Source organism: Anser brachyrhynchus (genome assembly GCF_964034855.1).
Source record: "Anser brachyrhynchus genome assembly, chromosome: 3".
Lineage (NCBI taxonomy): Eukaryota > Metazoa > Chordata > Aves > Anseriformes > Anatidae > Anser > Anser brachyrhynchus.
Window position 1 is genome coordinate 57,121,636 of NC_137696.1, and position 24,459 is coordinate 57,146,094.

Consider the following 24,459-nt stretch of genomic DNA (forward strand, 5'->3'; position numbering starts at 1 on the left):
GCATGCTTTTCTCAGTGCCCACTGCCCAGCCACAGAACCGTGGGGCATGTCCCCAGGCTGTTTACTCAGCATTCATAAATAGCTTTGCTGTTTCTGCTTAAACTAGCAGCTAGCAGCTGCCCTGCCAGGAGTGCCTGACCTACCTAACGTCTGTATTTCTGCATTGCAAATATCGTGGTGCTTTCAAAGAAAGCTAGTTTCACATGCGTATTGCTGGGAGAAATGTTCTTGGATTCTCCTCTCCCCAGCTGTCTTGGAGGAGGGGATTTTGTACCTTCCAACTTGGAGGAAGTAGCCATCATTTCTCTCAAGCTGCAAATCGTTTTGGTCTACCTGGGGAGCGAAGGTGGTCATTGCTACAATGCTCAGTGTTTGGTAGCATCTCCATCCAGTGGTGCCTGGTTCTTGCTCCTTTTCTCTTTCCCCACTCCCTTGTCAGGTTTCCTGCCCTAGAGTTGTTTATGTTCACTGGTGCTCTGTATTGAAACTAATGCTTTCATGTTTTGCTTCTAGGAAACTCTTGTAGATTGCTACAAACCAACAGAGGTAAAAAGACTTTTCTTAAATTCTATTCACCTGTGGATAGTATAGCTATGCTCAAATTAAAGTAACTTTATTTTTTTATCTATTCACCTGTGGATAGTATAGCTATGCTCAAATTAAAGTAACTTTATTTGTTTATTGATTTTACTTATGATAAAGCTAATATAGGAATATCCATGGGGAGCTGATGACCTTGGGGCTTTATTTGCTGGGAATGTTTATGCCTTTCATTTGGCTGCAGTAGGAACAGGACTGAGCTCTGTGGTGGGACTGCTGTTTGTATAAGCTGAAGTACCAGTGTTGTCGTCTGTAATGTCCTGATTGACTTTACTGATGCTTAGAGCTGTTATGATACAAGAGAACTAAACACAATTTTTATCATATGGTCAATCCCCCCCCCCCAACCCTACTATGTTTGCATGAAATTTTAATTTGAGAATTAGACTGTGTGCCTTTCAATTTCAAGCCATGTAATTTTTCCTTTGGCACTAAGCTTGTTTATTCTGGAAACTGTTATGTAGATACACTCCTCAGCTAATTCTTTCTGTGAGTGGAAATAGTGGTGGGGCAACCTGAACTAGTGGGATTCAGTTAAAAGTACTCAGCTTTCAACTTGAATATTAACACGTATAGTGCCAACATAGCCTATTTCTCATCTAGTGATGCATGTTTACTGGGAAGAGTAAATATTTTTAAAAAAACTTGGGCTCATTAAAAAAAAAAAACAACAACAAACAAGTGCAATAACTAGAGTAATGAAGCAGATGACAAGGTCTGGACTGCTGGTTTGTTTCTCGTTTCAGTTTATTCCAGTCAGTGCACTCTGACCAACAGCCATTGTAAAGTATTTAATAGAGTGGATGGCGTAAAGCATCCCCCTAGTCAGTAACCTTTCAGGCTGGTGGTTTTTGAAACAAGGCTGCCATATAGCTTGGTTCCTGTTCCATGATAAGCAGTGCTGTAATGTCTGTAATTGTAGCCAGTTAAATGGCTGGGCTTTTAAGACAGTCAGACTGTCAGGAGGAACCACCGTCACAGTTACATAGACACTTCCCAGCCCACCAGATACTTTCTTTGGGGCCTTTTCATTTTTATTGATTCCCGTGGCAGACTGGGAAAGTTGTCCAGAATTGCTGTTCCAGTTGCTGGTAATAACTTTTTGACAGTGCAGGGAGTTGGCCCAGAAAGACTCGCCTGGAGACACTTGTATAACATGTTCTCTGCTGTTCCGTGGTTTCCTTACAGCAGGTAACGCACATCTCCCAATATCGAGATGCAATGCCAAAATATCAAATCTCCAGGTGTCTCACTATAGCAGTGCTACTCCACAGATGACCCCTGTCAGCCTCCTTCAGTTTTCCCCATAAAGCGCCTTAGAACCCTGGTTTGTCTTTGTAATACGGGTCTAAAGACTGATACTGCGTTTGGAGCCTGCTGTGGTTCTTGTCACAGGACAGGGAGAGAAAGTGGGGGTCGTGAGTGGGTGGGAGGAACAGGTTGCCAAGAGTTTAGCGGCCACTTGTGTACTCTCTTTTATAGCCCTCTGTTAGCTGAAGGTCGATGGAGAAGGCAGAGAATCAAATAATTACCTTCCTTCCTCATTTGCTGAACGTGTAATGTATTTCTCAGCTCTGAAGTTTGACACAATACAAGGACAAAATTCAGAGTTCTTGCAGGGATACATGACAGATGCTAGTGAGTTTTCCGCTGGAAAGCTTGCTTACAAAACCGCAGTAAGTATTTGTGCAGTGCAGGTAAATTAAGTTATATGGCAGATCACATGAAACAACGTCCTGAACACATATGCTGGTGCAACGCTGCTCTCAGGGCACTGGGATAAGGTGAGATTTTAATGCTGCATTTTTGACTTGTCTCTTTAGTCCTCTGCTGGTGGAATGGAGGCAGCTCCTTTACCTGGCAAAATACCCATCTTCCTTGACAATCTTCCTGAGACAGCCAAGTTGAGAGAAGTACTTAATCCAGTCTACTGTGAGGATAGTTGGGTGTTGTTGCCTGGGACTGTTTTCACAACAGCAGCTTTTCTTCTTTGTCAGTAGCATGAGAAGCCCAATAATACCACATCACTGCTAATTTAGGCCATTTAAAAATAAGTGATATTTCACCTGCCAACTGTGGACTAAGAAAAACCTGTAAGCTGGCTTAAATTTGGTTTATGAAGATCCACACTCTTCTAGAAAATCTGCAATCCTTTCCTATTTGCGGTCCATTGAGAACTATTGAGGTAATTAATTTATGGAGAAAAGATGTAAGCTGATGGAATTTGTCCTTACCAATCAAATATAATCCATCAAGTGCACCAGCAGTTTTAGCATCAAGAAAGGTACAGTTTGAGAAAGGCTGTAATCCCTAACTGGAGAAAAAATATGTAGTATGATGTCTCCGCTATTGAGAACATAAGGAAAACTAGTACAGGCAGAAAACTCAATAACTTGGAGCTCTTATGTTGCCTGTAATAAATAAACAAATAATATCTTAAGTCAGTTTTACTTAGTTTCTTCCACTTAGACTAAAGGTTAAAGAACAACTGAGGAGTTTATGCATGTATTCTGGATGGTTAGTTATCTGAAGAAACAGAATTATCGAGGTCACTTGAAAGGTGGCAGGAATTTTGAATCTGTTCTCAGCCTTTGTAGTAAATCGGCCAAAGGTAATAGCGGACAGTAACTTAGGAGGAACTGCTGTGAAACCTTCTAAAGGAAGCATCTGAGTGGGGTTTAGCTGCATACTGGGGTTAAACCACAACAAGGAACTATAGCTAGGCTGTTGAATGTGCTCGAACATTATAAAAGCTTTCCTAAGGAAGCAGTTACTGCTGTTGTTTTAATCTGTATGGAAATATTCTTAATCTGGGAACCTTCCTGTAAAGCGTGGCTTAATCTCAACCAAGGCAAAAAATGTTAATTAGGAAAGTGCACATAGTATGATTTTTTGTGTACTATTAAGCTTACATTAATGATCCTTATATCAAAAATTTGGTCTGCTAATCAAGATTGATGTCCATTGTAACTGATGTGTCATTCAGTGATAAGCATTAGCTGTGGAAAGTGTGCCAGACGCTAAAAACAATGTCTGGGCATAATTTTCCAACTTGGCTGTTTCTACAAACATAACAATAAATAAAAAGAACAAAACCAAAGGAACATTAAAACCACAACAGTGTCTAAGAGATGCACTTAGTAACTATCAAACTCTGAAGTATGTATTTTTATTGGTCTTAGTCAGTGCAGTATGTGACTCGTATTTATACTTGACATTTTTTACTTGAGCCAAAATCTCCTTGCTCCATGTAGGTAAGTTGCACTTGCCGAAGTGAAGTATTCAACTTCTCTTCTGAGAAGCCCAACCCAAGGTTTGGCTTTGGGTCCCCAGTATGGACAGTGCTTTGCCATATGACAATGATCTTCCCATCATGCAAAATTAAACAGTGCTAGAGTATTCATCAAACAGTTTATGCTTCTCCGCTTCCCCTTCTCCCTTCTGGTACTATCATACCTACTTCAAAAGTGGTACAAGTCACGTAGTCTTGATGTAAGCCATGGCTTGTTATGAGAAGGTAGCAGTTCATTTCTGGGACTGCATAAACGTAAAGGGTATGCTATGGGCAAAATCAGCATCATAAACAAATCTTGCACCTGAACTTTTGTGGTTGAAAAGCGTTGTCCATGCGGCCAGGGCAGCTAGTGCTTCTCTGTGCCATGCACTGCCTGTGCGAAATCCCACCCAGACCTTCCTCAGGTGGCTCCCTCAGTTCTGTGTGGTGGAGAGACTCAACAGAGGTCACAGGGAATTCTGAATCTCATGTTAGTGGTGAACATAACAAGGGAACTGTGAAGGGAACTGGCTAAAGAGCAAGACCACCTGTTTAGACTGGACTTTAGAGAACATCCGAAGTGTTTGTGGCTTGATGTGAGTTAAAGCATCTGCTGGTGGGACTGCCAAAGTGATGACAGGAGAAATAAGGAGACTCACAAACTGCTGTGAGAGAGAAATGGAATGAGTACAGACTCAAAGCTGTGGTTGAGCTACACGATGCTTGCAGAAATGTTTGAGAAGAATGCAATAAATGAAGTTTGGTGTTTCTTTGTTTCTTTCTTTTCTCATAGGAATATACAAGCTTTGGGCGAATGGGCTAAGATCTCTTCCACTGAGGCAGGCAGGATTAAATCTATCCAGACCATCTCGTTAGTATAATTCTTTGCTCAGTGCAAAGAGGAGAAAAAGGAGATGAAGTAGCATCATAAAAGAAAGTTCTTTTGCTGGGAACTTTTAATTAATAGAATTTTCAATGTTATTTCCAAAAAAAACCCTGTGTTAAATTGCTGTATATTTTCAGAAGAATCTGGACAGAGATTTAAGCAATACACTACGCAGGGTTACTTCAGTGTCTGGACTATTTCAGCAGCTTTTAACACTTAATTTTGAGAAAGGTAGAGAGGCGTTTGCTTAACTATATGTTTCCCCGAGCTTAGTTTCTAGTTGGAGTAAATGACAGGCTTGTGATGCAGCTTTTTAGAGTGGTCCAAGCACTGTGGTTTTTAAAACTATTTTGGGTATGTCTTCAAATAATGTTTGTATTTAGTATACAGAGATGAATAGAAAGCTCAACCCTTTTGAAATGGTACTTCTAAACTTTTGAAAGATCATCTATTTTTTGGTCCTGATATGTTATTTAAATAATCACAAGGCAGCAGTACGTGGGATGCCTATTCTAAGTAATAGAAAATGAAGAAGTGTCCTAAAGCCTCTGTGCAGTGTACTGCCTTACATCCTGGGGAGCCTAGAAGCTCATTCGTGGCAGCTCAGCTGATGGATGGTAATTATTAAGTAACAGTAACTGTATTACATGTCCATATTACTTGAATCCAAATAGGGCATTTTGTAAAGAAAAAAGTTAAGAAACATGCATATTTAAAACAATGCAGACAAGCACTTCTAGAAGAACATATTTTCCTGTTTATCCATTTGACCACTTTGAATTCAGTGAACTAACACTGTTTATATGCCTGCTGCTGAGATCTGCCCTATATTGTACTACAGTGTTGGAGAGAATTAAATTTGCATGTTTTCATTTCAGCAAGCGCTCATGAACACATCTCAGAAGTACCCATAGCAATATTTTAAGAATGGAGGGGCAAATGGTGATTTGACAAGTTGTGCTTGCATACCTGCTGCCGAACTGGAGAATAACTGGACTGTGTGTCCTGACCACAGCTAAGCTTTGTCCTATATAGTCAATTCCTTGTACAGGGCTCATCAAGAAACTCGGCTGCTGTGGATTGTCCTCTGGGCACTGATGGTGCTGGCGGGGCTGGCTGGTAGGATTGTTCAGTGAGGTCACAGAGATGCTGCACCAGTTCTTGCTCACAGAAGACAGCTTCTGGCCCCGTTTCAAGGTTTGAGCGTGTGGGGAAGGGAAGGTGTTTGGAAGTAGGGTTCCTTCTTCCTTTTGTTTTTACTCCCCCTTTCATTTGTCATTTTTGAGTTTCTTCCCCAAGCTGTTGTGTAGAGTGCTCTCCAGGATGACAACTTTTTACATGCCACTGATCAGGCTTTCTCCAGGAAATAGCCTCAGGCAAACAGTCAAAGAAATCTTGATTTTTGACTTGACTGCAGGGAAGTAAAGCTGCGGAGAAAAGCTGGTTGAGGATTCATTTCATGCTCTGGCGAAGCAGGAGCACGAGACACCCTTCATTTTAGTTTAAGAACTAGTCCTATTACATGTGTTCTGTTTGTGGGAGAGAAATCTGGAGAGACAAAGTCTAATTAGTCTCCAGAATTAATTGGAAGGCTTGAATAGTAAGCCTCAAATTCATCGTCTGTCAAATGACCTCATTAAAACAATGAATCACACCTCCAAAGCAGAGAGGTGAAGTGATTTCCTCCCCTTTGCAAACAAAGGTGAAATGATAATTCAGCCTTCTTTATTTTTTGTTCTGCATTAGATGAATGCTTTGGCTGAACTGGATGCCTTAGATTCTAGGAAAAGCGTTAGACAAGGGAGAAGACAACTGCCTAAGGCTGAATATAAATGAGTTCAAATGAAGCATAGATTTAGTCTCTGCTTATCTCTTGAATTTGCCTTTAGTATTAGAAAGATGCGTCTTCTAGAAACAGTTTTGTGTTGCAAATTAGCAGGGCTCTCAATACTTATAACAAAACTGTATTCAAAGGTGATCTCCTTGCAGAAAACCTGTAAAAAGAATTTAAACTAGGTTTATGTGCATTTTTCTTTTTTTTCCGTTAACCAAGGCCCAAACTGTTGGCACTGGATTTTTCTTCTATTAAAAGTACAGATGTGCCCTGTGTATTTCTGGCTGTAGCCCTCAAAGGAATAGTTTGTGAGTTCTTGAGTCCTTAACTGAGTTATTTTTAAGTGTTTTCCAACTATGAGAATCAAGTAAGTATTAATAAGTAGATAATCCAACCTGCGTTACAGAACTACTTTTAGCTTAGATTGGTGCATGATTAGCTTTCAAACGCATGATGCTAAACTTCAGCACAAATCCTAGAGGGGATTTCAAGAAAATGCTCTGTATAAAATGAGGTTTGTGTATGAGGTTGAGATAGATGTGGATATTAAGCCTTCTATTAAGCTTCAACCCAAATGTCCACAAGGAATAAAACTGCAATTTTGAGTGATGTTTAAAGAAAATAAATGGGTATTACTGTGTGTCATAAAGCTGACTCAGTTAGCTATAAAGTGAAGGCTTATTAAAATGTTGTGAAGCCTTCTTTTCTGCCTCCAAGAGGGAAAATGTGCATCTTTTCCAGAATGCTGCTCTTCCTTAATGGAGAGCCGCAAAACAAGAAAGGCACAAGCACCAGAGCACAAATGTATGAAAAAACACAGGCTCAGTGCAAGCATCAGATGCAAAATGATACTTAAAGCAAATCAGAAACATACTGAGCCAGTGCTCTGGTTTGCACACCTGTGGGATGTGCTCTGCAGCGCTGCTGCACTGTGTGAAATGTCTGCCACATACAGCTTGCAGGGTTTTACTGTTTGGTACTGCAATCCCTTATTTCAAGAAAATTAGTTCCTGAAGGGTAAAGCATTTGTGATTATTATATGTACTTCTTCAAGCGAATACGGCTGCCTTTCCCTTCCAGAAGAAAACAGCCTCACTTACTGCAGATCTTATTTTAGGGGATTACCCCCACGCAGCTTGGTTTATTTTGATGCACTGAGGAGTTTCTTGGTGCCCTTAAGATTGAAAACATCAAGCAAATAGATTATTTTGCAAAAGAAGGTGTTTGTAGTGCTACCACAACAAGGGGAGGAACTCTCCTCCTTTGCTGTAGTGTTGTGTTGAAAAGCAACTGAACCCTGGTTGCATTTCATACCCAAGGGAAACTTGCTCCAAATTCTTCTGAGTTATGGCAGAAAATGGACGAAGGAATGGAAAGGGCCCTTTCAAAGAGGTGTACCCTGCACAGCTGCAGCCAGAATAATGCCTGGAGATTTTCTTGTCAACTCTGCAGATGCCCCGTCCTTCCTTCCTACTTACGTGAAGCACTTGGACAGTTGCTTGTTGCAGTATCTTGTTGCTGCCTTGATATGGTAGGTGAGAGCGGTGTAGAATACTGGTAGCTTTAACAGAAGGCTGATCAAGTCATCCAAAGGGAAGAACAGAACTTCAGCACTTTCTTTTCTGAAGCTGTCTTAATCTGATGCTTTGGGATGAGAGTTAAACTTTTTGTTGAAGGAGCTGTTGAAAGGCAATACTAAGTGCTTTAATCCCAAGTAAAAATCTTTTAAGATCAATTTAGAAAGTTTATCTTTATAATGATTTCACTGCAGCGTTTCATTTAATACAATAGTAAAAAAAATCCTAAAGCGTATTTAATAGAATCACAGAATGGTTTGGGTTGGAAGGGACCTTAAAGATCACCCAGTTCTACCCCCCTGCCATGGGCAGGGACACCTCCCACCAGATCAGGTTGCCCAAAGCCCCATCCAGCCTGGCCTTGAACACCTCCAGGGATGGGGCATGCACAGCTTCTCTGGGCAACCTGAGCCAGTGCCTCACCACCCTGTGAGTCAAGATTTTTTTCCTTCAAACAGCACCATACCACATTAGTTTTGCTTTGTCTAGCAGGCCTTTACAGTGCTGAAAGGATCAACGCATAGTGCAATGGAGGCCGTGGATTTTTAGGGTAAAACTGCCCATTTTCTGACCTCAGAATGGTTAAGTGCTGTTCTCTGACAATTTCCGAGTGGTTATTGTTGCAGTGGCCTGTGCATATCTGGAAAAGTTTTGGGCCCCTCGCTACAAGAAGGACATGGACGTGCTCGAGCGAGTCCAGAGAAGGGCGACCAAGCTGGTGAGGGGTCTGGAGAACAAGTCTTACGAGGAGCGGCTGAGGGAGCTGGGCTTGTTCAGCCTGGAGAAGAGGAGGCTCAGGGGCGACCTCATCGCTCTCTACAGTTACCTGAAAGGAGGCTGTAGAGAGGTGGGGGTTGGTCTATTCTCCCACGTGCCTAGTGACAGGACGAGGGGGAATGGGCTAAAGTTGCGACAGGGGAGTTTTAGGTTGGATGTTAGGAAGTACTTCTTTACCGAAAGGGTTATTAAGCATTGGAACAGGCTGCCCAGGGAGGTGGTGGAGTCACCATCCCTGGAGGTCTTTAAAAGACGTTTAGATGTAGAGCTTAGGGATATGGTTTAGTGGAGTACTTAGTGTTAGGTCGGAGGTTGGACTCGATGATCTTGAGGTCTCTTCCAACCTAGAGAAATCTGTGAATCTGTGAATCTGTGAAAAATACAGCTTCTAGGGGATGGGGAGGGAGGATTTTGGATCTTAACAAATAAGCAAGGTATGGGATATGCAAGGTTCTTGATGAGCTTTTGTAGCCCACATTAGCCCACATTAGCTCCTATTATATAGGAGTGTGGTGCTGTTACTTGAAGCCACAGCTAGCGTGGGTACTTAAACCATGGTACAGCAGCGCGTGCAGTGCAGTATAGATGTGCACGCGTGGTCAGGAAAGGAAGTTGCTCTGTTGGGGCAACACCTGCCAGGTTTGTGGCTTCACCAGAAAAAAAACTGACCACTGTCAAGTGAAAATACACATTTACAGAGACTTTCCTTACGCACACTGTAGCACCTGTATAATATGTGTTTCAATGTTACTTTTTTTATTTGGAAAGGTGCTGTATTGTCATGTAGGTGGTGACCTTGCTCACTGGAATTTTTAGCCTCGAGCATTCAGCTAGGAAGTCATGCTTTTTGTCCTTGCACATTGACCTGACTAAATCCATAATTACATTCCCAGTTTAAAGCTCAAAGATTTCTAGATAAGAACCTTTTTGTAGGTGCATATGTAGTGCTATGGGTAAACATCATTCTCCCAGAGTGACAGTAAGGGAGTGATTTAGCTTTTAGTGCATCTGCAATTATTATATGAAATTGTATGCCAGAAGAATTTCAGATAATGGTGCAATTCTTTAAGCTCCTGTTCTCTCACAATTTAAAAGGAGGAAATCCACTGAAGCTGGGGAAGATGTCACTGTGAAAAGCGTCCTGGTCCATTAATGTCTTTTGTTTCAGATTAGTGTCATTTGCTGAGCTCCACAACCAGTTTCACCCAGAATAAGCCAGCGGTGCTACCTCTGGCTCCTTGGTCGTGCCTTCCCTCAGACTGGCACGAGTGGTGGTGTGGGGCTGAGCTGTGAGCCCAGTCAGAGAGCTGAGCCAGCCTGGAAAGTAGCAGGGCAACAGGAAAACAGCTGACTTTGTAGCCAGACTAGCTCTCTGTTCCAGCTGAACATGCAGCCAACCAAAATGCTAGTGCCAGCATGGAAAATGGTGAGACAAACACCTCTTTTGGCAGGAGTGCTAATTTCTGTGCACGCTGAAACTGTGAAGTTCTCCTTTGACTATTTGCACTGTATTCAGTCGTAGATTTTACTTGTTTCAACAGCTGGTAGAAGGCCCTGTGTAGTAAGAGGCTGGAAGATGACTAGCAACTAAGGCAGAACACTCATGCAGAGGAAAAAACAGTTATTCACTCCTCCAGTATGTGACAAGTGTATGCACATAAGATTCCTACAGATCAGGCTATAGAAATTCCAGCTTAGCAGTAAAAGCTTAAATAGAAATGTAACTTGCTTTGATTTTTTTTTTTTTAACTCAAAATCATGGTGTTATGGGATCTTAAAAATTACTCATCTTTTCTAATCTTTTTTTTCCTAGGAATTTATCAAAGAGCTGCTAACCCGGATAAGAGGAATGAGGAAACTCAGTCCCCCTCAAAAGAAGAGTATATAAATAACTCGAAGTAGTAGCACTCTGTAAAAGACATGGCAAGGGAAATGGGACTTTGAATACAAGACCTTTATTAAAATAGTTGTCTTTCTCCACAACTTTTTTGATTTCATTCAGTTTTGACTCAAGGAATTTCTTTTGTGTGTTTTAAGGGTTCTTTTTTAAATGTCGATTATTTTTTTTATCAAGAATATCAACGTTTTGGATGCTGCTCAACTTTCACTTGAGGATTACTGAAGCAAGAGAAGAATCCAAGAGTTAGTGATGGGGGGCAGCAAGCCTACATGGTGAACCAGAAGATCTTGTAAATTTACAGAGCTAGGAGACTTCTCCTTGCAACTAGCTGGATAACGTTTTTTAAGTTGGTTGTACATTTAACTCATGGATGTCAAGTTTCTTGTGCTTGTCTGTACATAAATTATAAAGTGGGTTGTGAATACTGTTTCACATGGATGGAAGGAAAAGTTTGTTACAGTAAATTATTTAAATGGTGGTTATTGCAAATTTGCTACCAGAAGGTATCAATTTAGATTACTAAAATGAGTGCTGCCATTTTTCTAAGTACCCTTAAAGCAACCCAGTGAAGAATTTCATCATATCTCCGTATTTAGACTGCAGCATATGAGAATTGGGAATTTTAAGGGCTTAATTTGTAGACTTAAAGTTATTTTAACTTTGATGCTTTGCCAGGTCATTTCCTCCCCACCTCATGGTGTCTTGGAACTGTGCTAACCTATACTGAAAAGGGGCCTGCAGTGATATCTAGAGAAATGTCCATCACCATTCAAAAGGTGCTTCACAGTGGAGGAAAAGGCAGTGCTACCACCAAAATGACTTAGAAGCACTGTCTTGCATTAAGTGACGTGGTCTTTAACCAAGTGAAGATTCCTCTCCACTTCAAGTAGGCAAAGAATATTACAGTCTATGTTTATGGCTCTGCCCTGAGAAGCAGGGAGACTATAATTTGGGTTCTCGTATTTGTAAAAGCAAGAATAGAAGAGAGATCCCTGCTCCCTCCTCGAAAATGTCCTAACTAAAACGTTGAATAAGCTACCATATGCTGGTAGGTGACACTAGTCAGGCATTTTATATCAAGGGTGCTCTGAACATATTTTATTTTTCAAAAGAAGTACATGTTTGTGAATTTTATGTATACTGGCAAGCTTTTTTAATGTATTTAATTTTGTAATGTTTACCGATGATTTTATTTACCAGATATTTACTCAAATAAATGGAACAACTTGTGACTTGTTACACATACACTTTACACGACTACTGTTGCTGAGTAGGTTGGTAAGTGGACTTGCTTACCAGAAGGAGAAGCCTATGAGGTGGTAAGTACTTGGGAACCCAGCTGCATAGACTCTAACTGGCTTTTAAAGGTACAACAAAAGCCCTTGCCCAGTATCACGCAGCCAAATTCCTGTAACCTGGTGGACAGCTTCACCTTTGAAAGTCTTCTACAGTTGAGGCCTGCTTTCTCTGGAAATGCTCAGATAAATACCGCTGCTTCTTTCTTTCCTTCCCCCAGAGATCAGACTTGGGGAGGGCTTACCACTGGGCGACTCAGTTCTCTACTGAAGGTCTGGCAGCAGGGTGTCTTTCAGCAAGAGGCCCTCTACTTTTTTTTTTCCCTCTGCACCTCAAGAATTTTCAGCAGCCATGAGAAAAGACTTGGTTGTTTTGCCTTGCAGCATGTTAAGTTTAGATCTTGTGCCTAGCTGAGGCTGCAGTTCTGCTCTGGTTTCCAATGGAGACTTACAGCAAACTTCTTTATTTTTATTTTTAAATCGGTATGTGAAGGGAGACTGGTGCTCCAGGAAAATGGGCGGGGGGGCAGCTTGTGATTTCTTCTGTTTTTATGTCGATATCTCCCGCTATTGCTGTCAGCATTATCAGTGAGCTGTCTTCAGAAAGAGGGCCCTGCGAGTGACCTCTCTTATCACAAGGAGATTGTCTCTCCTTGGTCTGTGCTCCTAGCAGAGGATCTGGTGTAGCTAGATCGAAATGACCAAGCTTGGATCATGTTGATCCCTTTGAAGGAGGGAGATGTACTTGAAAAGCTTCCTCAATTCCTGGGGTAACGGGCCTTTTGTTAGATTTTTCACTTAACTCTTGAGGCAAAAATCGCTGGTGTTAGCAAAAACCTGGTGTTTGGCTAGGCAAGGGCTTTCACCAGCCCTTTTCTAGGTAATGTATTGGTTCATATACCAGTGAGATCCTTTTTGCAAGCACCAAGTCTATTATGTCCAAAAATGGATAAAAATCTTTTGATTTGAGATTTGTTAGTAAAGTCCAGAGTTTTGAGCTGCAGTCTGAAATGCAGTCTGCTCATGGGTACCTTTCCCTGACTCTTAAGCCTAAGTACATACATGCCTCAGCTGGGGCAACTGTTAGCATGCAGTACGCCTTTTCAACTTCCGAGGTGGTTACAGCTGCCTACATTTTGCAGCTGGTATTTAGAAACAACCCCGGGTCTGAAGACAAAGGTTCGAGTCATTTCCACGTTCACAGATGCATTTTATGACTTCACTTACTACTTCAAATATATGCTTTTTTTTTTTTCTTCCTTTATAATAGTGGTGTGCAAAATCAGAAATGTAAGGTGATGGCATCTGTGCTGGTTATCTCTTTTTTCCTTGAGCAAAATGCTGCTCCACAAATATTTTTCCCTCATGTTACTCAGCTAAAAAATGCCTAACTGCGTGCATCACCCATTTGCATCTTTTGTCTTACTTTTCTTGCACTGAAGTAGTTGTGGAAAACGGCAGTCTGCGCCTTTTGGAGGCAAGCAGAAGTAGTTGGTACAAGTAGTAGACTTGTAAACAGTGAACATTGGGACAGTCCCTACTGCTTTCTGTTGTCATGTGTGGAAGGGACAGTCACTTCTGTGAAGGGCTTCCTTCCCTCCAGCTCTGCATGTGTCGCTATCTTACAAGTGTCAGCAAAAATGAACTCTAAATAGCTGTTTGCAGCTGGCATGATTTTCCCCGATACACGGTCTCATTCTCGCTGCTTTTTACTTAATGGAGATGCTCTTGGCCTGGGTGTCTGTGTGGGGAGAACCAAGCCATTCACTGAAGATTTTTTTGTGCTCCATGTCTTTATACTGTGTGGGTGTTCTTGGCTCTGGGCAATATTCAAGGGGCATATCAATAGCACACTGTTGCTGAAACAACTTGAGATTAAATCTTACAGCCCAGGCTCCTTGGCTGGTCAGCTTTAGAAGGGCCAAGCCTGCAGTGAGCACTTCCTCTGGGCTTTTAAAGTGGCTCATGAAAGGAACTGAAGTGCCCTGTAGTAATAAATATGTAGCGACGCTGAGTTTTTTGTGTTGGCATTGAAGTGCCTCTCCAGTATACAAGACTGCCAGTGAGAGCACGTGTTTCGGGGGTCTGCTTCGTGGCAGAATTAGCCTTTGCATGTTTTACAGCAGGAGCCGACTGTGTGATGTCTTCCATGGTTGCTCTTCCAGTTGGCTTAGAAAGAGGAGGAAAGTGCCCGTAATTGTGTTCAGTGCTCCCCGTGAGGCTGCAGTGACAGGACAGTGTATTCCTGTGGGATACAAGAAAGAAGATGAGCCATTCTTCTGCCAGCCTTGTTTTTTGCCCCTTCTCCCCAGTTATTCCTGCGGTGGGTTTTACTCCTAAGGTTGCCGTTTGTGTAGGGGGTGTCTGGGGAATGCATGGGAGGGAAAGGACCTTGACTTTCTCTATTCTTCGAGAAAATGACCAGGAAAGGTAGGAGTGAAACATCTGCTCCTCTTGTGCACTTTGAACTTTGACGCTGTGAGCCTCGGAAAGGCCTTTGGCAGCTTACCCTGGTAGCGTGTGTGAAAATGGAGCTACTTGGCAATCTACTTCTAAGGTGGTTTGGCTGTATTAAGACAGCCTTAATGCAATCATGCAGCTCTAGGGAAAAAAATCCCGTGGGCCACACCAACAGAGTGCTTGTCGCTTGGGAACTGGACGAAGGTACAGGTCTCGTTCTGTACGAAGAGTTGAACTTGGACTCCTGGTGAAGAGCTGCGACACAAGGATACATTGATTCTTGGCTGCTTAAGGTTTGCCATTGCCAGCATCCTCCCCAGACGCTAAACAGGTACTGAATTACTGCGTGCAATGATTTTTAAAGGATGTTGAGATTTTGAGAGGGAGAAAGGAGTTCAAGTACTAGGAAATCTAGAAAATAAAATCACTAAGGAAATTGCCCTGTTATATCTTTAGCTATTAAGAGGACTGAGAAGAGTCTTGTGCTGTTGCATATACTTCTGTATGGAGAGAAAATGAGAAATGTGTTTTCATTTATTGGAGAAAAGTATAAGGAGAAGGAATGCCTGGAAGATAAAGAAGAGGAGCTTGAGGTAAGGAAGGAGATGGCACACCTTGGTGGTGAGCGTGAGGAGCCCTCTGAGCCCACTGCTGAGCGGATAAATGAGACCACCACTTATTAGTATCCTCAGATCGAAATTGGATGCTTTTCTAGGTAAGTTCTTATTCAGTTCAGTCAGGATGATCAAAGACCTTAAAACTTTAAACATCTGCTTCAAATATTTTTTTTTGGAATTGTACAAAGCAGAAGAAATGAGACAAATTGATTCGTATATTTGTGTATTAGGCTTACACAGTGGCCAAATCAGATTACTAGTATCAATTATATATATAATACACAGGTCCGCGGCTTTTTACTTGACTTCCATGTTACTTCTTCCTTTTTCTTTATGGTAAGAAAATAGCAGGTATGAGTGTAATTAATGCTGCTATCAAAAGCTAGAGAGAAATTGAAGAAGAGAAAATGTGCTTGGAAAGCACGTAGTGCTGCAGAATTTGTTCTTGTCACTCACTGGAGGACTCTGCCATCAGTGTAAACTTCAGAGTGTTTCTGAAGTTTTGAAATTGCTCTTTATAATTTATCTAGTGATGGTGGGATTTTTTTTTCAGCTTTATTTTTGTGGTAGAAATAATGACCAAGTTCTCTGAGCTATTATCTTATACTACTTATAGACTTTTCTGGTTTTTCAACAAAAGTTGACATTAGCTATTTAAAACTGAAGAAATCAAGCTATTTGGAAAGTTAGTTTTAAAAATATGTCTAAGAATGGAAGTAATTTTGGAGGTGCAGACAACATATTTTGTTTGGTAGTACCTGGACAGCTCTCTGTGGGCAGGGAGTGATGGTGTGCTGCCTCATGACTGTGGTGGACCCCACAACTTGTTTGAGTTGGGCTCAGCCTGTGCTAGAGTGGGCCCTCAAAGCAGTTTCTCACCTCGTTCTTGCAACTAATGATCTTCAGCGAACTGCATGTCTTCTGTGTCTCTCCAGTCTTAATTCCAAGCTTACCAAAACAGTAGTTTTAGCGTTCGTTGCCTCCAGTACTGTCACGATGCACTTCTTTATAGGCTGCATTAATATTCCTCATTCCTTCAAGTTCAGTACCTTGATTATTTCTCTTAAGGACCTTTTACTGTGCGGTGGAAATGGGAAATGTGTCGCCTGATGCTATTTCTGCCACAGAGGCTCTGCTGCCAATACCAAATCAGTCTGAAAGACTAGAAAGGCTGCTGCAAATTCAAGTGTCTTATGAAATATGGCCTCATACTGATGAGACATATTCACTTGCTCCTTTTTTTCTTTACTTCACTTTCCCAAGTAAGTCTTCAATGTGTAAGTGCAACTAAGCCACATGCAGTAAGGAGAGAACGAAGCTCCAGGAACTGATTGCGTGATTTCTCTTACATTCTGGGGAGAGAGAAGATAAATGTGGCCGTTGTTTTTTTTTTCATCCCCCGATATCTGAAAAACACTCCAGCAGCAGTTGCAAAAGGCCACAGAAATGGTCTTGTTTGGAAACCTGAGGGTGTAGGACAACTGAAAACAAACAAACCACCAAGAAATAACGGGTGGCAGATGCACGAACTTGCCAAGTGCAGACCTTCTATGTGTCCTTCAGAAAAAAGCCATCCGTGTCTCCTGAGCTCGGCACCCGTGAAGATGAATGTCCTCCCACCAGGCTCCACTGAGCTTTGTGCGGGGCCCAGGTAGCAGACCAGTGGAGAGGTGAGTACCAGTGCTTCAGGAGTAATGCAGATATAAGCACGTTTGTGTAATCACGTACCAGCTAACCTGCTCAACCCTGAATGCAGTGCCTGGGCTGCTAATAAGCCAGCGTGTCAGCCAGGTCGTTGGTAGGATGCATCACCCTTTGCCATCCTGCAGTGGCTGTGATGCGTGAAGTCTTTGCTCTTGCTGCTAGTAAGGAATATTGCAGCTTTCCAGCCTTGATATTAGAAAAAAATATGCTCTTCATTTGAAAGGGACACGAGTTTGTTGCCAATCCACACTTAAACAACTTGGATCCTCCAATATAAGTACCCAAAAACGAAGTATCTTGAATACAGGTATAATTGTACATATGCTATTGCCAACTGACAGCTTCTGTTTTTGATAGAAAATGAAGTTGTTCAATGGTTCTTTTGTCTGGACCTGTTTAATTCTTGCCTCCTACACTCCAGCTGTCCTTTTAATACAGCTTTCCCAGTCATCAGAAAGGCTTTAACATATTTCTTTTGAGATTTTTTTCTGGTCCTGGTTTAGATTTAAAACAGGCACCAGATGATCCTAAGTTGGAAAAAGGCTGCCTAAGCTGTAACTTGTTGCTAAGATTCCTCTATTTATACTTGTCCAAGGTGTTTCTGTTCCCATATCAACAATGTACCTCAGTAGTGCATGTTGTATAATGGTAAATCCTTCGAATGTTAATGGTCTACCTCAGTGCCTGCTCTTTCGTCTTCCTATGTGTCTTGGTCAAGAGTTGCCACTTAGCATATTATATTGATTATTGCTTCATCTATGAAGCTGTACATTGAGCTCAGCACGTAATCACTCTGAGGCTGGCTTTTCTATCCTTGGCACAAGGACAAAGTGTTTAAAAATATGTCAGCTCTTGAAAAATAAGCAAGTAGTTTTAATGCCAGGGTTGAGTGAAGTGATAATTGTTTAACATTTCACCTTCTGGTTACCTCTCAAATCTGAAAATCTGAATGCTTTCTGAAATTAGTATGACTTTTTCAGCCTGGTCTTGTTAGCTGCTTCCTAATTCTCTTAGTACTTATTTCTTACAGCTTTTATTTATGGCTGCAGTTGGTTCTGATCTAAGAAGCGTTCCCCCTCCCTCAGAATTTCTCTGTGTTGCTCTCATCCCTTTTGCAACAGAATTTCAGATGTATCAAAATTATACCACCCCTGCAGTACCAGCAAAGATAACTAGGGAGGGGTTCAAGAGAAGTTAAATACATCAGACTATCCCACAATATTTCTGACTCTTCTTTGCTAAGAAAGTTAGGTTATCATGCCCAGCCCCAGTCCTGAGTTTCACATCTTTTCTTTTGTGCAAAACCATCCATAAGAGAGTGGGAAGCACCTGAAAGGAAGTACTTAAAGCTCTGGGAGTTGGTTCAAAAATCTCAGAGTGGGCTTGTGCATGAGGCTGTCTTTTAGAAAAAGAAATAAATTTATATATACTTAGAAGAGTGGGACCATCTATCCGACCACCTTTCCAGCTTTTCTATCCAACCACTGACTCTTGTTAATTAGAGATTGAGGAGCAGCTGTCAAATAGGCATCAGGGCTGGGAGCCCAGATCAAGTAGGAGATATGGCACAACAGTACGCTCCACTTCCACTTCTTCGAAAGTCTCTTCCATGTCTGAACTTTGCTCGTCTCAAATGCTCAAAAATCTGAGGTAAGTGATGCAGGCACTGTGAGGCTACCTACTCCTGGATCTTTCATAATGCATATTGGTTTGTGCGCTTGTTTCTTGAGATGGTTTCACAGGGGCCACTTGTGATTCTTTTCCTCTGCTGCTGATGGCCTGAAATTTCCCTTTAAATGAAGACTGAGACTTTCCTGTCTCCAGCAGTTTCAGGAACAGGAATCCTAGGAAGGATGTTGGGCTCATGATAAAAAACATTAACGTCAGGAGCAATCGGGAAAACACATTAGGAGTTGCTGTGGTGCCCTTCTTGGTGTATCCCACATAGCCTGTGGAGGATCCCCCTGCACTGGTCAGGTTGTGCACAGAAACCCATGCGGTAGACAGGCCGGATAAAATGGAAATGTGCTGGCATCACTTGGGTTTCGAGTTGTAGTTTACCCTCTGTCTGGTTTAATGCAGGCTACTTGTTTATTTCATTCAGTAGATAGTAACCTTTCTTTAAATTCAGTTTAGAAATAGATGGCTTTTGTGTTTCACTGCTGTGCTTTGTCGCACTCCATAGGGACCTTGGTGGACAAAATGGTTCTTGGGTGGGTGCTGGAAACAAGCAGCTCATTTTTTGTGTAAATAATTGAAGACAGAAGCAAGCTGGTTTAAACAATGTGTTTATATTGCAAGTGTGTCGCAGTGGAGCCTAGCGAACACCCCGACCAATTATACTTCCAAATTTTGCCCTTTGGGGACAGGAAAAGGCTGTCAAGTGCTGGACTGTCTGCAAATCATAGAAGCCTTTGAGTTCTTCTCATTGTTAAAAGGGTCACTTACTGTGAGCAAACAACTCATAAATCAATGGTAGTTGACACTCAAAGTTTGGCAGAAGGTTTCGGAGCTGTGTAATGGCATTTGGGAGATGGAGCCACAGCTCCCTGTGCCCCGCGTCTGTGGGCCAGGGGGAGTGAACTGAAATGGCAGCTCTTCATGACAGCCCTTTTCTGCAAGTGCCAGAGGAGGCGTGCAGATCAGACACCCACATGTCTTTCCCACATGTGTGCTTTTCCTTTTGGTCATGCAAAATCCTTCTCTCTCTTTCTGCTTTAAGGAATACCACAATTAGACCAGAAGGGATAACTGCAACTGTTCGTAATTTACCAAGGACTGCGGAGGGAAAAGATGGGCAGCCACTGCTTGCTTACTGTGCAGAGAGCTTCAGCCGTGGATTATCTTACACAAGAAGTGTGTGACTGCCACGGGGAGTTGTTCAAAACCAGCAACAGCTTATTCGGAGCCCCCTCTCAGGGTAGCACAGGGCATCAGAGCAGCTGCGAGGAAGGAGCAGGGCCACGGGGAAGGGGAGGTGGTCCCACCTGCCTTGTGTGCCTCGCGACTTGCAGCTGAGCTCGGTAAGTGCTTCATTCCTTTCCACGGAAGTGCACAGAAGTGAGCTCTTACATTCAAAGTAAATGCCACAATCATTTTTCCCTTACCTGTTGGCATTAATTAAATGGAAATGGGTTTTCTACTTCATCTATTGTTTTGATGCCCACTCGCCTGCCTCAGTCTGATTTTTTTTTTTCCCCTCCAGCCTGTTGTGACCTCAGTGTCTCTCTCTCTGACGTTTTGTTGTCTGACTGTTCTCTTCCACTTTGCAGATCTTGGAAAAATGTTTTCCCCCGAAGGGTGTAAGGCAGCACGTTGCGCTAACCAGCTGCCACGACAGAAACTGGCTGTGTCATCCCTCTTCTTGCCCTGTCCCCGCTTGGCTGATGGCAGTATGCTTTGCCTTTTATCCATCACTGCGTAGGGAAAGAGCCCTAGGGGTGAGCACAGCATGCCTGCCTGTTCCTCCTGGGGCTCAGGTAAAAAGCACAGAGCCTCGCACGCTCATGCAGGAGCTGCCTGAAGTGCTGCCAGCGAGTGCCACAGCCAAAAAATCCTGGACACGGGTGGTGCTGCCTGCCCAAGCACTTCTCAGAGGGACGTGTCACCGGTGCTCAGTCAACAGCAGTGTCAGAAGGCAAGGCGCAGCACTAAGAGTGGATGCACTGAAAGGTTTGTGTGCTGCACAGCCTGCTGCCCTGAGGAAAATGAACACGCTCTCCTGCATCCAGCGTTAGGCCGCATCGTATAAACAGATTGTGGTGATTCTCTCCGGAGAAGGGAAGGAGAAGTCTTGAGCTCAACCCTCAGTGCCCTTCACAGCTTAGGTAGCAGGGCTTATCAGCACAGCACCTTCCTAAACACAATGCTGCAATTATCTAATGGAATATCAGTATGTTTCCTCCCCCGTTCCCTTTTTTCTAGTTTCCTAAAGGAGCGGCGTCAGTCCTTTTAGCAGCTGCCATGTCAAAAGCGTCCAGGAGGAGACTGCAGGAAGCTGGCAGTGCCTGGGAAAAATGAAGCAAAGCTGTGGGGAGCCTCCTGGCTGATTCAGTGGCTTTCTAACATCGTTCCCTACCAGCGCTGCCCACTCCCCCTGAGCTGGACCAGCCTCCTGGCAGCAAAGGCCCCGTCCGAGCTGCTCGCGTCCCAGGCAGAGTCAGCACGCTGACCTCTCCGGTTTGTGAGGATCAGTGCTTTCCCCTGCTCACTGTGTGCACCTGGCCTTGCTAGTGCCTCTCCAGCTCTCCTTCTCTTCTCCATCACTTCTCAGTTGTTGACTGACAGGAGTCATAGAGACTGGTAACAGTTTTGAAATGCCTTTGAAAAAATAATTGATGTGAACTGTGTGGCGTGAGATTGCTGGTGAGGAACGGCTGTGGCAGATGTAGCGAATGGGAACCCTGCTGAGGGACCATTGTTGTTGTCTGGGTATAGTTCAAAGGTTTAAATAGGATTAAGATATTGATGATTAGTAACAGTAAAATAATCTTTATCTCTCCAGAACATTAGTGGTGCCACAGAGGAATACTGTATGGGTAAACACAAGCTTCCTGCAGTCTAAATAGTCCGGCGTGAAGCTCACCCAGCCTAGCTGAGGATTTTCTCATCACTAACGCTACACACCGCTTATTCTGCTGCACGCTTGCTAAGGCCAGAGGCTGGGATGCCCATAAATTAGCTACTGGTTTGAAGGGCCTCGATTGTTCTCTGTTCCTGCATGGACATTTAAAAAATACCTTTATTTAAAAAATAACATAACTCTCTCTTCACAACGCTTCTCATCTGGAGCACTGTGAAGGCGAGGCTCCCAGACTCACTGCCCATTGGTACTGATAATGTGGATGAACAGTGGGCACCTGGTTAGGCAGTGGCTGTGAGTGCTTAGTGCCATAGCAGTAAGGAAATACTAATAATTAAAAAAAGACAGGCTTTATGGTTACATAAACTGTCATTTGCTGGAGGGACAATGTTAACGTTATCTGATTTGTATAGTGGGCAGTGGGCTTTTTTCTCCTATAAAAGCAATGGTTTGAATTAGAAAACCTCCCAAACCACCCACTGTTACCACAAGTCCTTTTCAAATGCATTTGCACTTGATAGTATTTGATAGATAGCACTGGGGCCACACGGTGCGTTTCTGAACTAGTGGTGAGGTTCAGAGGATGCCGGGGTTGCTACCAGATCTCAGGATGCTGCAGCTCGAGCGAAGGCCAGCTTCAAACAGTGTTTGCTGACAAGTGTGTGGATGTATTTCTGTGTGAGCAGGCACTAATGGATGTGAATGAAATAGGAAGCGTTGAATCCCATGCCTTATGATGGGTTTTGGTGTGAAGCAGTTAGCTCTGGGCTCTGCTGCCCGCTGGCTGGGAGGTGGCAGAGCACTGCAGGGCTCTCTGACCTGGCTGCGGAGGAAGGAAAAACCAGAGCGTGCGCCCTGCTGCAAGGTTTCCAGCCCAGTGGGCAACCTGAAAAGAGACGAGTGATTCAAATGTGTGAGGGAAACACTGCAGCTGCTCTGGGAAGGATGTAGCGTGTGCAGGATGTCTTGGGTGCCTAATCTGTTTTTAGCCTTGTGTATTGCTCTTTTTTTTTTTTTTTTTTTTAACTGGCTACCTCACGCTGCTTTGGCACCTCTCCTTTCAGATGGTGCCAGCCTATGTTGGACTGGGGCTTGGTCCAGCTCAGGAGGAAGGCCAGGCAGAACTGTCTTGCAAGTGGGGTTGGCTGGAATAGAGAAAAAACATAGCTGGTGAGGGACTCCACATGCTGAGATTTAAACTTGCTGTTGGGCACCCCATGAGACATTGAAAAGCCCCTTCTGCACGTTGGACCCCTCTCAGCAATGTCCCAGGGATGATTTTGTCCCGGGGGTGCTATCAGGATAAACACAGGTGAAGCAGGGAAATAAGGCAGTGGCACGAGGCACTTGGCTGTCTTGTGAGGCAGGCAATGAGCAGGCCGCATAAGTTGCCTGTGGAGCTTCACCTCCGTGGGGTGAACTTCCTCTGATCGCTTCAAAACTGTGCTGATGTTTTAATGTGGAGAACAAAACCAGCCCCAAAGTCCGGTGCGCAGAGACGAGAGAGGTTATTTTTAACAGTGTGGGAAGTGCAGTACTTACAAGGCTAATGCTACCTACAGCACATGCCTCGCATTTTACTCTGCAGAAGCAGAGCCCTCTCGGGTTACAGGGCTAGAGGGGAATAGCAAGCCCGTGTGCTAATAATTGCCGTGTTACTATTTTTAAAGTTCTGCCTGCATTGTTTGTATCATTGTTGCCCAGCAGTGCCTCCCTTTACCAGGTTACCTGAGGCAACGTTGGGGTTTCCACTTAAGTGTCTGCATTGTTTTCCTGGGTTTTGTTTGCTTTTTTTTTTACCTCTTTCCTTGTACATAAGTACAAGTATGATCTTGTATTTATAATGATGATGATAATAATGATGATGATGGTAATGATGGTGATGATGGTGAAAATAAAAAAAAATATAAAATAATCTTGTAGCCAGGAGACTGATTTTGAGTTTTTGTTGTCTGGCTCAAATAGTCAGAGTTGCACTTGTAAAGGCATGGGGCATCCTCCACCTGCCCTTGTAACCTCAGCCTAGCAGGAGATAGCTTCTGTGACTCCCAGCCTGATGGCTCAATGTTTTCCTCATCCACTTCCACGTGCAAGCAGTGCTGGATGCACACGGGCAGGCTGACAGGTCATGTAATGGTAGGCACCAAGCTCCCATTTGGAGGCCAGCTGGCTGCTGCTGCGATGCTGCAGCGACAAGCAGGCATCCCCTCTGCATGGAGCAAACACAGCAGGGGGGAACAGGCTGGGCAGCTCCTTTTCTGCATCATGACTGCATGTCCGATGGACATCTGGAGAGGCAGAAGGTGTGAGAGAGGCAGCAGCAGTGGGGGAGGAGGGAGGTGGGCCGGAAGGTCTCTGCACCAGGAGCCGCCTTCGGTGTCCCCTGCCATTGCCTCCATGTGCCTGGGCAGAGGTGGGATAGCAAGGTTAAACCAATACGCCACTGCAGGCTTCATTTTTATTCCAGGCATTTTTAAATTATTAACGTGCAGCACAGCAGTGACTGAACCTGCTGTTAGGCAGTGCGTCGCAAGCCCATTTTAAATATTTAGTACTTACTAGCAGAGCAAAGCAAACAAACAAGAGTAACTAAAGTGTCGGGGACGCACTTAATTTTTAGGCAGTTAAAAGCAAATTAGGCAGCACTTCAGCAGGCAACAACACCAAGGCCGTCAGCTGCGTGCAGAGCAGGAGCCCATCTGGCTGCTCCCGGCATCGTCCGGGACTGCCTGACCAGCGCTGTGTCGGTGCGGCTGGTACGGCGATCCTGCAAGGTCAGCTCTTCTGCAGCCCCTGCTTACCTTCTCTGTCCACCACCGTGGGAGCTGTGCACTTTCTCCCACCTTTCTTCCTTTCTAGAGACGCATCTGCTGTGGGCAAACCTCACTGTGGTATGTTCTTGCAGCCCTGGGCACCTCTCTGCCAGCTTCCCTCCATTGTCCCTTCTGCATGG

The 24,459-nt window shown here is 43.5% G+C and overlaps 1 protein-coding gene across 2 annotated transcripts in view; it reads left to right on the forward strand.

Annotated features, from left to right (window-relative positions):
• Positions 1-12,090, forward strand: part of PPP1R14C (protein phosphatase 1 regulatory inhibitor subunit 14C) — a 53,070-nt gene extending 40,980 nt beyond the window's left edge. The window contains exons 3-5 of one of the 2 annotated variants that reach the window (XM_080588032.1): positions 514-546; positions 7,914-8,125; positions 10,762-12,090. In XM_080588032.1, coding sequence (XP_080444158.1) covers positions 514-546; positions 7,914-8,125; positions 10,762-10,783 — 267 coding nt within the window. In that variant the 3' untranslated portion in view covers positions 10,784-12,090. The remainder of the gene's footprint in view (positions 1-513; positions 547-7,913; positions 8,126-10,761) is intronic. The other variant, XM_080588033.1, reaches the window with a different exon arrangement.
• Positions 12,091-24,459: the final 12,369 nt, after the last annotated feature.